This window comes from Echinops telfairi, unplaced genomic scaffold (assembly GCF_000313985.2).
Source record: "Echinops telfairi isolate 266 unplaced genomic scaffold, ASM31398v2 ScPeMD7_7458;HRSCAF=8496, whole genome shotgun sequence".
NCBI classification, from domain to species: domain Eukaryota; kingdom Metazoa; phylum Chordata; class Mammalia; order Afrosoricida; family Tenrecidae; genus Echinops; species Echinops telfairi.
In genome coordinates, this window is record NW_022111358.1 from 15,397,308 (window position 1) to 15,412,189 (window position 14,882).

General features: G+C 40.9%; 1 protein-coding gene across 4 annotated transcripts in view; it reads left to right on the forward strand.

The window, feature by feature from the left end:
• The window catches only part of TRIM37 (tripartite motif containing 37), a 124,495-nt gene that overhangs the window by 103,239 nt on the left and 6,374 nt on the right, over window positions 1–14,882 (forward strand). For all 4 annotated transcript variants that reach the window (XM_004707015.2, XM_045299755.1, XM_045299757.1 and 1 more), the window contains 2 exons: window positions 1,025–1,135; window positions 2,918–2,996. In XM_004707015.2, the coding sequence (XP_004707072.2) occupies window positions 1,025–1,135; window positions 2,918–2,996 (190 nt within the window). The remainder of the gene's footprint in view (window positions 1–1,024; window positions 1,136–2,917; window positions 2,997–14,882) is intronic.

A 14,882-nucleotide genomic window follows, 5' to 3' on the forward strand; every position in this document is an offset into this window, starting at 1 on the left:
CCCCCCCCCCCTTTTTTAAACTAGAACTGTTTTAAAAGGGATTTAAAGAGGGAGATCAAATGCATTTTATCTGTCTTCTTGACTTTGTGGTCGTGAAGCGCCTCATATTCTTCTGTAGACTATGTCGTGATGTACCTTCTTCCTATCCAGACACTGGTCATTTTATCTTTTCTTGGTCTGTCTCGGTTTTTCATATTGGTGTTTACAAAGAATTGTTCTTGGTTTCATTGATTCCACCCCACCCCCACCATTGTTTTTCTGCTGATTTCATTGATTTCTGTGTATCAGTGTTTCCTTTTTATTGCTTTATGTTTAATTTACTTTTTCGAGTTTCTTAAGGTGAAAGCTTATGTCATTGATTTGAGACTTTTTCTAATATAACCATTTTAATGCTTTAAATGTTCTTGAATCATTGTTAGAATTGTATCCCTCAAATTCTCCTAATTTGTATTGCATAATATTTTCACTTTTTTTTGTCAGTTTCTCTTTGACCTATGAATTATTTATTGTTTAATTTTTTTAAATGTGTAAGGGTTTCCTAGATGGCTTTGCATTATTGATGTATAGCTTAGTTTCCCTATGGTCAGAGGACATACATATTATGACTTCAATTCTTTTATTTGAAGTTTGTCGATAGTTCAGAATGTGGTCAACAAAAGTGAGAAGAACCCCTCACTGAGGTGAGTTGTCAGAGGTCACGGTAATGGACTCGATTCATCTAACACCACCAACAGCAACTCGGGCCATCGAGGGTCTCGCACAGCCACTCACCTGTGCCCTAGCTGAAGTAGCCACAGACAGTGCAGACCAGAGCGCTGTCTCCGTAGACTTCATTGACAGGAACACATGTCGGGCCGCATGGGCAGCCATTGCTGTAATGAACTAGAGATTTGGGTTTGGGTAGCCACCCCTCCTCTTGGGTGTAAATCTTGGTCATTGAGCAGATACTGAGATTTCCTTTTTCCTCTCCTTTCACTTCCAGTGGGTTCTTGTCTAGAACCTGTTCTTCCTTTCTCTTCTCCAGGAATGAGCAGCGACAGTGATATTGAATGCGACACTGAGAATGAGGAGCAGGGAGAGCACAGCTGCATGGGCGGGTTTAACGATTCTTTCATGGCACAGCCTCCAGATGAAGGTGAGACACGTGTCCCACCACACAGATTAATAAACCATCTCCTCTTCTTTTCCCATTACTTTTTCTTCCTTTTGATTATTGTCATTTGTGAGACTACCTATTATTGGCAAGGTGTATGGTAAGTTATTGGAAAATAGTGGTAAATGTTGTTTGCCGTAGTTAGACATTTAGAACAAGGAGATCTGGATCTTATTTTTGTCCAGTCTGTAACCTAAGAATGATTTTTACAACAATATGAAACCAAGACCGCATGTGTCTTGCAATGCTTACAGTAGTTAAGATTGACTCTTGATGGGAAATGGCTACAGACACCAAAGCGCTTTCAAATGTTTGGTGGCTTTTTAATTTCTTTTTCTTTTTAAAAGATAATTTAAACCTATCTATAAAGTAGTGTTTTTTCAAAGATAACTTTCTCTGGTTTATTAGAAATGCATGCAGATTACACGATTATTCATTTCTATTCTCTTTCCTCCCTAATAAAGTCTTGGGGGAGGGGAAAGCCCACTGAGAGAAATGGCACCATTAATATTTGTCTTGTTTTCATTTGCATTTTTGTACCTAATAGATGAAGTTTTGTGTTCTGCCTTTTTCTTTTTCTTGGCAGTTTGATATTCTGTCACTTGGATGTACCATAACATCATAAAATGAAGATTTCTAGATTGCAGATTAAATGTTAAAATGGGTACAACTATTTCTCACTTATTGGCTATCTGAGTATTCGACTTCTCACAGTTAGGACAATAGTGAAAATACATTGCCAACTTACCTCCGACAGTTAAGGCATGCCAATGGGGGAGGCAAGAGCAACACTGGATGTGATAGGGTTAGGTGTCAACTGGCTGAGCCACTATTTGGTGGTTTGGCAGTTATGTAATGATGAGATTTGGCAATTACATGCTTTGACATCCTCCTCCTCCACTTTTGCATAATAACCTGGTCTTTGGAGCCTAACTATGATAAGTAAAGAGAAGATGTACTAAAAAATTCAAGAAATAATTAATGCATTGTTCATTTAAAGTTACCCAGAGACCTTAATGATCAGTGTGAGCATTCCCTTGGCCTTGTCAGTTTGATGCTAATTGTCAACTTTATGGTTTACTTATTTCTCTGGTACTCCAGTTTCTCTCTCAATGCAGAGCCAGTCATTTGATGGTTTTGGAGTACTAAGGCACCTTTAGTAATTTCCTCAGCTTCTCAAAGATGTTCTTCTCGGTGCTGGTGGGTTTTTGTGATCGTTTGTGTGTGTGGCTTAGCTGACTTTCTGGCCCGTTTCATGTTTCTAGAATCTGTGTCTTCAGAGTGTTCACCACCATGGTTGACTCTCCCTTCTGCTTTCCTCCCTGGCCTTCCCGGGGGCACACCGAGCGAGGCCGGGCCTCCCGTCCTCTGATTGGGGGTTTCTGTCGCGTTTGCTCTCTCCTTTCTTCTCCGTTTATGTTGACTTTCACCTGACTCAGATAAAAATCCTCTGAGGATAGAGCTTTGTCCATAACCCGGCACGTCTTTATCACCGAAATACACTATGTTACATTATTTAAGAACTCTTCAAACAAATACTATCTTTGATGATCTGTGTTGGCACAGTGTTAAGTGCTTGGCTGCTAAGCAAAAGGCCCGTGGTTTGAGCCCATCCTCCCTCTGCGGGAGCAGCATGTGTCAGGCTGTTGCCATGAGGAGCAGTCCCTCCTGTGCTAGAGCAGGTCTGGACTGCCCTCCAGTCACTGCGAGTCGGTCGACTTGGTTGATGTCCGTAGGTTTTAACCTTTGGCTTTTTTACCGTAGACACATGTTCCAGTTTCCCTGATGGCGAGCAAATAGGCCCCGAAGATCTCAGCTTCAGTCGCGATGAAAACGGTGGAAGGTAATGCTGAGTCCGGAGAAAGGACTCCCCAGCCGCCTTGTCCCTAAAATCTGCTGTAGTCGGTGCTCAGATCTTTCATCAATCAAATCACCAGATTTAATCTCAGTCTTCATCATCCCTACCAAAAGTACTCAATCTGGAACTATTAGAAAGTGTCTAAGAAAGTACAACATAGGGGGAGAAATGAACAGCGTGGCAAGAGTTCTTCGTAATGTAGTGAAATAGCAGTGTAGTCCTAGAAATTGATTTAGTAGACTAGTACTGTTACAAAAGGCAATTTGTCTACTACAGCAGAAAGGCAGTTCATGCCGGAACATGTACCGGAGACAGCGCATGCCTCCTGGAAGCTGCTCAGCACCGGTGCACCTCTGTCTCTGCTAGACGCTCAGCCATATTTAAGTGGCCACCTTCATGTGTGGGGCTTTAATCAATAGTTTGTAGCTTGTTTAGTGCCTACTAATTTCATGAACAGAAAAACTAGAATCTGCCTTGTAGATAGTTGGTGTGAATAAGTGAAGTAACACTGAACTGAATCCTCTGTAGAGCAAGGTTGACAAAATGAAGCTAACTTATTTCTCTCTCCTCACTTCTTCAAGCACAGGCAGCTGTTCAGTGGCACGTCATGCCTCCAGTATGTGACTTTTGCAAATTTAGTGTTACATGAATAAGTTAATGTGGATTTGTTGTGTCCGCAGTCATGTGAACATTTGGAAGATCGTTTAACTCTATTTGATCTCTTCTGCCTCATACAAAACTACTCTAGTGCCACCAGTATTGAGATGTGCTTTTCTCGATACCATTAGACACTGGTTTAATTGTCAAATACATTGAAAGATTCATATGTGCTCTACTGCGACTTGCATGAAAGTCAAACTGTTGTGTAAGGTTTTCTTGAATACAATAAGCCCAAAACCATTGGCAAACTTCCCCATTATGTCCCTGCACTTGTATTGCAGCTGCTATATTGTTTGTGAAATTACCCTGAAAGTTGACCAAGAGACTGTTGAAATAGCATGAAATATATTCACACATACATATATGGGAGAGGCATCTTATATGCTTATATTTTTAGTTAATGGCAATTCATTTTTCCATGTCTGCTGTCTTGCTAAATGCTGTGATTTATGGTTTCTTATTCAAAAGAGTTTGCACTTTTTGTTAATAAAAGGAACTTGGGAAAATACTATGCCTCTGAAATTTATTGAAAGTGGGACTAGAAATCTATATTTTCTCTTCATATTGCCAGTGTGTGACAGAGGCTGTTTAGCTGTGAGTAACTGAACGAGGAAGTCAGACAGTAGCCTTTGAATCTCTGTAGTAAACATGGCAAGACTTTGTCTCACATATTTTGGACATGTTACGAGGAGGGACCAATTCCTAAAGAAAGGACATTGTGCTTGGTAAGATAGTGTAAAAGAAGATAACTCATGAGATGGATTGACACAGTGGTTGCAGCAGTAGTCACAAACTTAGGACAGATTTTGAGGACAGCCCTGGACGAAGCAGTGTTTCATCTGTTGTACTTGGGATCACTGAGTAGGACTGACTCAGCGACACCTAACAACATTTAAAATGATTGGAAGAGTTTAAGTGCTACCTTCTTAAGAAGGTACTCACTCAGCATTTACTCACTAACCGTGTAGGCATGTCTAGATATTAAATAGGTTGTGTGTTTTTTTCTTAATCATTTTATTGGGAGTTCATACAACTCTTAGCGCAATCCATACATACATCAATTGTGTAAAGCACATTTGTACATTCATTGCCCTCATCATTCTCAAAACATTTCCTCTCCACTTAAGCCCCTGGCATCAACTCCTCATTTTCCCCTCTTCCTCCCTGCTACCCTCATCCCTCATGAACCTTTGATAATTTATAAATTATTATTTTGTCATATCTTTCACTGTCCGATGTCTCCCTTCACCCACTTTTCTGTTGTCCATCCCCCAGGGAGGAGGTTATATGTAGATCCTTGTAATAGGTTCCCCTCTTTCCACCCCACTCTCCCTCCACTCTCACCACTGCTCCTGAAGGGATCATCCATCCTGGATTCCCGGTGTTTCCAGTTCCTATATGCACCAGTGTACATCCTCTGGTCTAGCCAGATTTGTAAGGTAGAATTGGGATCATGATAGTGGGTGGGGAGGAAGCATTTAGGAAGTAGAGGAAAGTTGTGTGTTTCATCAATCCTACACTACACCCTGACTGGCTGGTCTCCTCCCTGCAACCTTTCCGTAAGGGGATGTCCAGTTACCTACAGATGGGCTTTGGGTTCACACTTCGCGCTCCCCCTCATTCACAATGATATGATATTTTGTTCTTTGATGCCTGGGTGTCTGCGTTTTTAAGAATGGTCTACGACACTGATAAGTTCTTTAACACATTCTGCATTACTAATTATCTTTTTTTTTTAATCATTGTATTGGGGACTCTTACAGCTCTTATAACAATCTGTACATCAATTGTATCAAGCACATTTGTACATATGTTACCATCATCCTTTTCAAAACATTTTCTTTCAACTTGAGCCCTTGGGATCAACTCTTTTTCTTCCTTCCCCCACCCTCATGAACCCTTGATAAATTATGAATTATTATTTTCATATTCTTAAGCCATTCTCTGTCTCCCTTGCCCCATGTTTCTGTTTTTCATCACCCTGGGGGATGGAGTGTTATACATCGATCATTGCGATCGGTTTCCCCCTTTCTCCCCCCACCTACCCCTACTCTCGTGGTCTCACTACTCCCATTACTGTTCTTCAGTGGTTTATCTGTTTTGGATTCCATGTTTCAAAAGCTTCTGTCTGTACCAGTGTACATGCTCTGGTCTAGCCGGATGGAATAGGAATATTCATTACTTATTACATCTTAATGAGAACATATTTTTATCCAACTTTTTCTTAACCTATATATAAAACTACATGTAAGAATATTAAGCTTTATGTGTTGAAAATAAACCACTGAAAACATTGCTTTGGAGATAATCATGTGATTCCATAAATGCAAATGTGATTGCATCTAGTGTGAATCTCTCACTATTGCGAAGCGGCTTGCTTCACCTGTATGTGCTGCAGAAGTGAGTGCTTTTCTAAGTACCTCTACAGTTCTTTCTATAGCCCTCGTAGATCGTGTATATATTTTGTTAGATTTACAACAAAACACTTAATTGTTTTGGTGCTAATATAAATGGTAGGTGTTTTAAATTTGATTCCAATTGTTCATTCTTAGCACATAAGAAAGCAGTCGATTCTTGTATATTAACCAGTATCCTGTAATGTTGCCCCAGTCAGTTAACATTTCTGTTGTTTTGAGAGTTTTTACATAGAAAATTATAGTAAATGTAAGCAATGATAGTTTTATTCCTTCCTTCCCAATAGATATTTTATTTCTTTTTCTTACTATATTAGCTAGGACTTTCAGTATGATTTTTAACCAAGAATGTTGAGATGGGCTATCCTTAGCTTGCTTAGTTTTAACACATACTAGTTACCAGATTTTTGTAGATGTTCTTTACCAAGTTGAGAATGTTCTCCCATATCCCTAGCTTGCTGCCAGTTTTGTCATGAATAGATATTGTTGGATTCTGTCAGGTGTTTTTATTTGCCTATTGCTATGATCATATGATTTCTTTATCTGCTTGATATGATAAAATTAACATGGATAGGTTTTTAAATGTTAAGCTAGCATATCTGCAATAAAGCACATTTGGTTTCGTGTGAGCTTTTTCACCCCTTGTTGGACTTAATTTTCTGATATTTTGTTGAAGGTTGTCGCATCCATTTTCACAAAAGATGCTGAACTGCAGTCTTCCTTTCTAGTTCGGTCTTGGTCTAGTTTTGGAGTTCAGTGATGTTGGCCCCATAGCACGAGTTAGACAGGAAGTGTTGCCTCTGCTTTGGTTTTCTGGAAGAAATTAAAATTGGTGTCATTTATTTCCTCTTGCAATGTTTGGTAAAATTCACCAGTAAAACCATTTGGCTCTTTCACTTTCTGTTTTAGAGGATTATTAATTGTTGCATCAATTTGTTTAATGCAGTGGTTCTCAGCCTTCCTAATGCCGAGATCCTTCATACAGTTCAAGTTGTGGTGACCCCCAACCATAAAATTATTTTCGTTGCTACTTCATAACTGTAATTTTGCTACTGTTCTGAATTGGACAACCCATGTGAAAGGGTCGTGCGACCCACAGGTTGAGAACCGCTGGTTTAATAGGTATAACCTATTCAGATTATGTGTTTCTAACTTGTGTAACCTGTCACACTCTTCAGAAAATTAATTACTCAGCACGTGATGACAGATAATCCAGGGTAAAGGTGTAGGTACCTGCCTTTGCAGGTCCCCTCCCCCCTCATTCCAGCACCTGTTCTGTCCTCCAGATTGTTTATCCCGCCTATCTTATCTAGATAGACCTGCAGAGATAATAATATGCACACAAAACAAGACAGAGCGAAACAACAATGACCAAAAAAAGAAAAGCCTGTAAATAGTTCAAGGTCTGTTTGTTGGCCTTTAGGAGTGTTTTCCGATCCAGTCTGGTGGGGTGCCACGCCCTGGCCCCAAAGTCTAATTTTGGTTCTCCTTCAGAACTTCCTTGCTCTGCTCCCCTTGCTGTTCTGTTGCACGGCCTTAGTGTTTTGCCTCTGTGTGGTGGGGTCAGATCAGGCCCAATTCCTGCATTGTGTCTCTAGTGTTGTTCCCTGTAGGGCTATGGGTCAGTGAGGGATATCATGTCTCTTAGTGGTCACAGCCATCTCTGTGCGTTGGCTGCTCTGAGTGTGGGTATCTTCCTCAAGGCTTGGTGGGCCAGGATGTGTTCCACTCTCTCTCCCTCCTCCTTCATTTGCTCCCATGTCTTCTGATCAGACATGTTCCTTTCCTGAGCTGTAGCTTTAGTACTGTCCTCTGAAGTAAATTCTTCTGCAGGGAGGGAGGCTGTCCACGTGGTTGGGATTGGGACTGGCCCTTCAGACCTCTCCACTGGTTCCCTGCCTCATGCCCAGTATGTTGCATTTACATCTTGGAGCACCAGGTTGAAGTCTGGTCCTTCTTTACCCGTGGAGATATAAACAATACCCTCCCCTTGGGTGGGTGAGTGCCTTGTTCCCCCACTACCCATGTCTTTTTTCCCTTCCTTTTTAGTTGGCTACCATAAGTATCCCTGGATTTGGTTTGGCCCCTGCCGTACTACGTGGACCTCACCCCAGGAATGTTTGTATACAGTAGTTTTTTCCTATGCCCCTTTTGTTTTTTGTTTTTTTAATTTTTTAAAGCTTAACCTCAGCGGACTCATGTTGTACTTGTCCTTTTGTGCTTGGCTTAATTGTTGTATAATTTCCTCCAGTTTTTCCCATGCAGCGAGTGATGTGCTTCATATGTTCATCACTGCTTTTTAGGGGTGCGTAGTGCTCCATTGTATGTGTGTACCACAGCTTTTTAATCCGTTTGTTGATGGACTTTGGGTTGTTTCTACCTCCTTGCAATTGTGAACTGTGCCATGATGAACATTGGAGCACAGATGTCTGGCTGTGGTTTGTTTCTTGCCTCTTCTGGGTATATGCCCAGTTAGGGGGATTGCTGGGTCGTATGTTAGCTCAATTTCCATCTGTTTTAGATATCGCCAGATCGATTTCCATAGTTGCTGTACATACCTACAGGTCCACCAGCAGTGGATGAGAGTTCCTGTCTCACCACAGCCCCTCCAACACTTGTTGCTTTCTGAGTTTTTGAATTGGGCTATCCTTGTTAGGGTGTTAGGTGGTATCTCATTGTTGGGTTTTTGTTTTGTTCTTTTTACAGGTACACAGTTTATTATTTATCATATGCATTTTATATACATTGTTTTTCAACAGCTGTAGGTTTGCTATGTGGTATAATCTTAAAAATTTGCTGATCATAGTTTGTAAAACAAAAACTCATCAAATCCGCATACTGATCAGAAATGTTTGGGCAAGACTAGAAAAAATACAGTCTTAATCATGCATTACACAAAATTCTCATTGCTGTTTTAATTTGCACTTCTCTTATGGCTAATGATCGGGAATATTTTCTCATATGTTTATTGGCCATTTGGACTTCTGCCCTTGTGAAACTTCTGTTCAGGTTCTTTGGACACCTCCTCAGTGGGCAATTTTTTTTTCCTTTTTGGAAGCTAGCAGAGTATTGTAGATTTTAGTAATAAGGCCTTTGTCTGATGTGTCATTGCTACAGATGTTTTCCCAGTCCTTAGGCTCTTTTATTACTCTCAGTGAATTCTTTTGATGTACGCAAGTGTTTTATCTTCAGCATATCCCACTTGTCAATTTGTGACTCATCTGTATTTGTGTCCTTCCCTATTTCTGATAGCCTATGTTTTCCCTGTGCCAAAGTTCTCAGGTTTGTCCAAATTCCCCCATTGATGTCCCTAATAGTTTGGGGTTTTACCTCGAGGTCTATGATCCACCTTGAGTTTATTCTTGTGCATGGAATGAGATAAGGGTCTTGCTCCATTTTTCTGCAGGTAGATTTCCAATTTTCTCGCACTACTTGTTGAAGAGGGCATCTGTTTCACATTGGATATTTTGGGGGCCCTTATGAAAGATCAGTTGCCTGTATGCTGATGATTTTATTTCTGGGTTTTCAGTTCTTTTCCATTGGTCTGAGTATCTGTCATTGTACCAACACCATATGGTTTTGACCACTGTGGCTGTATAATATGTGCTAAAGGAGTTCTCTGCTAATTCTGGGCTTCTTCCCTCCCCATATGAAGTTGGTAATCAGTTTTTCCATTTCTTTGAAGAAAGATGAGGGTAATTGTATTGGGATTGCATTAAACTTATTAGTGCCTTGGGCAGAACTGACATCTTTACTATATTGAGTCTTCCGATCCACAAGCATGGGATATTCTTCCATTTGTTGAGGTCACTCTTGGTTTCTTATAATAGTGTAGTTTTCCTCATGGATCTTTCGTTCTTTTAGTCAGGTATATCCCTACATATTTCGATTTGTGCTTGCCTGTTGTGAAGGGTGTACCACCTTGTTTTTGTTTTTTTAATGTTTTTCATTATCAGATTTCCTAGAATGGTGGACAGATACTTGAGTCGTTTGGGTTTGAGTATTCGTGCTCTTTCTATTGCTCTTAACAGCTTGTATATTAAAGCAAGAGGCCACCCTCACATTAGATGAATTGAGATTTTGATGATTTGAGTTCACAGTCAGAAGAATATTTATGATTGTTACAGTTACTGGAAAATGAAAAAGCTTTTATATATTTATACATTTGTAAACATTTTATAGGAAAAATTATTTTTACTTAATTGGCATTCTCATACATTTTAGCCTATTTGTAGCATATTCTGACTTCATATTAAAAAACGAAGTGTGAGGGGAAAAATTAGGACCTAACATTAGAGCAAATGTTTTGAGAATGATGACAATGAATGTACAAATGTGCTTTACACAATTGATGTACGTATGGATTGCGATAAGAGTTGTATGAGCCCCTAATAAAATGATTAAGAAAAATGAAATGTCTTTAAAAGGAGGTTACAAGCTTATACAAAAAGTGGTATTATAAACATCCTTGTGATATGAAATTCTCCCTTTTTGTGATTAAAGGAGACAGCAGACCCACATAATTGAAAAGCTGCAGGGCTAAAGAACAGAGTTCTCAAAAGCAGTGCTCGCAGGCCAAAAGGAGCCCTCTCTGGTTGGTTGGTCTGCTGGCTCACCGGAGTCCTGTTTTGTGGGTACCAGTGGTAAGAAGCATCGGCAGGTATTAAGGGGCACAGTGCACTGAGGAGAGTCTCTGGGATCCAGTTAATCTAGTGTCTGTTTCCAGGCCTTATAGCAATCTCTCCAAAATTAGTAAGCAAACTACTAACTTTAGGCCTATCCCTACTAATACCTGTTTTTAAAAATAAAGTTTTATTATAACATGTTTATTTACTGATTTTCTATGGCTCCTTTTATACCATGAGATGTCTTCAACTTACCGAGTACCAAGCAATTGGGTTATAGCAAATGGCACTTGGCAGCCATCTGTTTGGGAGTCTTGGCATACATTTTTTATGTATTTTACCATTAGTAATATGCATTAGATACAATGTTGCAGCATGTAGTTTGCTGGTAAGAGGGTTCTTCTAGGGGTACCCAAAAACCCCGGAATAGTGCTGGGTGTTTCATCCCATTGTCTGCAGATGAGTTTGGGGTCTCTGCTCTGACCCACCACATTCTCAACAATACGGGTATTTTTTTGTTTGTTTGGGTCTTCCGGTGCCTGTTACCTGATTCTGTCAACACCTCATGATCACCCAGGCTAGATGGAAGATGTTCATCTTCCACAAGGCTTTGTTGCTTCTCTGCTAGACGGCCACTTGTTTAACTTCAAGACTTTTAAGACCACAGACGCTATATCTTTTGCTTTCTTCATTACATTTGCGTGTGCACCCATTTTGTCTTCAGCAATTGTGCAGGGAGGGTTAGCATCACAGAATGCCATGTTGTTAGAACAAAGTGTCCTTGCATTGAGAGGGTTTGAGCAGAGAATAAAATTACATAAGCGCACACCCATACTTATACCGCTATCCATAGCTTTGCTTCCTAGATCTTTCCTCTGTTTCCTTTTACCTTCCTCCTGCCCACCACCATGCTCGCCCTTCTTCAGTCTCTTAGTGATTCCTCTCAGCTAGATTGCTGTTGCTCCCACACCACCAGGATCTCTATATCCTCCTCATTGTTGATTTTTATTCCCTAGTTGTTCCCCATGTATGTGGCATTTTTTGCTTATCATTCCCTTGCCCTGCCGCCTACTCCCCCTAAATCCCTCCAGAACCTTTGATCCCGTTGCTTTCCCCTCATGTGATGGCCAGTGTAAGAGAACAGTGTGCAGCTGTGAACTTTCGTTTCCTGCTCTGGAAAAAAGTCACAGAAACTGATGTGATGTTGAACACGGCTTACAAGGAGAGCACCATGGGAAAAACTCAAGTGTATGAGTAGTTTCCTCACTTCAAAAAAGGTGAAATGTCAATTGATGACAGACTTTGGTCTGGGCATCCGTTAACTTACTGAAAGGATGAAAATATCAACTCATAGTGCATTTGAAGTTCGTTCCACCAGGTCAGACAATTACGCTTTCTATTTAGAAGTGCTGAATAGATTGCATAACAGTGTGCGACAAAAAAAGACCTGAGATTGTGGCTGATGGGACTGGTTTTGCCATCATGACAATGCACCTCACTATGCAGCCATCTCATGCCAGTTTTTGGCAAAAAACAGCATCTCTCTCTTGCCCCAAGCACTTTACTCACCTGACCTTGCTCCATGGGATTTCTTTTTGTTTCTGTGAAGGACAGCAATTTAACGACATAGACGAGGTGAAGGAAAAAAATGAGGAAGTACTTTCAGCCATCTAAGCAGATGAGTTTGAAAAGTGTTTCCAAGAATGGAATCGTAGATTTGACACATGTATCAAGTGTAATGGAGGAGGGTACTATGAAGGTGATATGGTTGTTTTATAAAATTAATTTAAATACATAGTTTTGGCGGGGGGAATCCAGTTTTCTTTTTTAGCGGGGGAACCCCCTTGTATTTAAGGTAGGACTTAAAAAGGCAAAGATTTTAAGAGATACTGATAATAAAAGGCAATTATAGTGGTTTTTTGTTTGTTTGTTTGTTTGTTTTTTGATGTTAAAAGGTGTTCAGCGTAGAGTAACGAAGAGTGCTGGACAGGCCCTGTGGTGAATCAGGGACTCCCTGCACTGGGGTGGAAGGGAGCCGCTGTGACAAAGACTGCTTGGCCTTGCACAGCTTAGAAGCACTGCCCTCTGGCCCCTTAGGAGAAATGTGTGCTGACTCCTGCTCTATAATTGATTTTACTAGGAGCCTCACCTTTTGGGGAGAAAAGACATTTTAGGCTTGAGAAAGCATGATTTTTATCTAGGAATGAAAAATGTTTAATTAAAAAAATTTTTTTTTGAAAAGTTTTGTAAAAACTGAAAAGAGCACCAGTTTTCGTTGTATTTCATTTTTAAAGTATACTGATGGTAAGAGGTCACATCTATACCCCACTCATTAGATTTCAAAAGGAAAGACCTCCTGTTTGGGGTGGTATTTAGAAAACAGCCTTTCTCCTCCAGATGGCCGTCTTAGTAGCCAAGTCTGTACCCAGTGCCTCAGTGATGCCAGGAGCATCCATGTGAGTCACCCGTCTTCCTGCGTTCCGGCAGAAGCAAGGAGGTTAGATGTGCGGGAAAAGATGCCTGTTTTCTCCTTCTCCCATAGTCTCTGTGGCAACTGGCACACAGGAGGTCTCTCCCCACCCTCCCACTAACAGCCGACATCACCCACAATTTTTTTTTAATGTCCTTAGTAGGGGGCAGCCACATCCTCAAACAGACCCAATCAGACAAAGTAGAGCAGTTCCATGGGGTTTTGAAATGTGACTAAGGAGCAGATGTTTCGACAGTGCGTTCACAATGCAGTTAACACCTGCCCCACAGCTGTGTGTGGGAATTGACTCCGCGACAGTGGGTCTTTGATGAGTTGCTTCTACCCTCCCGGTCCTACTCGCCTTTCTGTTCCCTGTGTGAGACTGCACTGTTGTTGGTTTGTCCTTTCATAGCCCCCTTTGCTGAAAAGGGACATAGTTTGTTTTAGGCATTCTTCCATTACCTTGCTTTGAACGTGGTATTTTTGCTTCAGTGTGTTCCTAAAGCGTTTCTCTTTATTAGAGTTTTCTCTGAAAGCCTACAGACAGAATAACAATGTTTTCTTCCATGCTGCTCAGCGTACTGTACCATTACTTACCTGTGTCATCGAATTCTCAGGTAAGGTGGGTCAGTTGTATGCAGTAAACCCATTTGGCAGAGGAGCCTGTGGTTCAGGGAGCGTGCACGTGTGCTTAGGGTCCAGCATCACAGGCTCGAATAAAATTAGTCTTGCACTTTTTCCAGATCGTCACACTTGAGCCAAACCCAGTGTTCTGGTACTTAATAATTAAAAACCTAAAGATTGTCCTCTTTTTTGAACTTTTTATTTTGAGATAATTTTAGATTTACAAAAGAGTTGCAAAATCACAGATTTCCCATATACCCTTCACCCAGCTTCTCCTTTTGCTAACATCTTGCGTAACACCAGTGACCAAAACTAAAATCAGCCTTGCTTACCTAAATGCAAGGGGGCTTGACGAAGTTCGTGGAAACTGGAAGGAAAAGATAAGGGGCTTTTGTTCCCACAAGCTTTTGGAAGCCCACTGGTACTCTTGAACGACAGAATTTGTTCTGATTTTGCTAGTTATTTCACAGATGTCTTTGTGTGCCAGGGCCGGTTCCCACCGTACATGTGCTTGTCAGGTTTTCTTTGTATTCTCCAATCTGTATTGTTCCTCAGTCTTTCCTAACCTGGGCATTGTTGGTGAGGACCAGCCTTTTCTTAGAGGCTTCTCTCCATGGGTGCCCACAATTTCTGACATAAGGATGTTGCAGGGAGGATGCACCTTTTTCAGCGTGTTGGTTTCAGGGCATCGTTTTCAATATTGATTCCTGGTGGTGCTAACAAACCTTTACTACTTGGTTACAGGGCTAACCACTAGATTTTCTGGTCTAAATTTACTGTTCTTCCTTGTGGAGTTACTCGGGATTTAGGAACCGATACAGATAATCTCCCTCACTTAGCTGCTGACTTGCCTCTTAACAGTTTTCCTTCCTTGGTTCTAATGACGTTTTCTCCTGTCCTCGTGCCTTCTACATGGAGCCATTAGAATTCTGGATCTTCAAAAGAGGACCCTTCTCCATATGCATATTTTTAAATTCAGCTATTTGTGCCTGTGGGCCCGTGGACATTTTTTCTTGAATGTGTAATGATCCAGTACTGCTGTAATTTATTTCATAACTCAACTTGTTCCAGTTTGGGC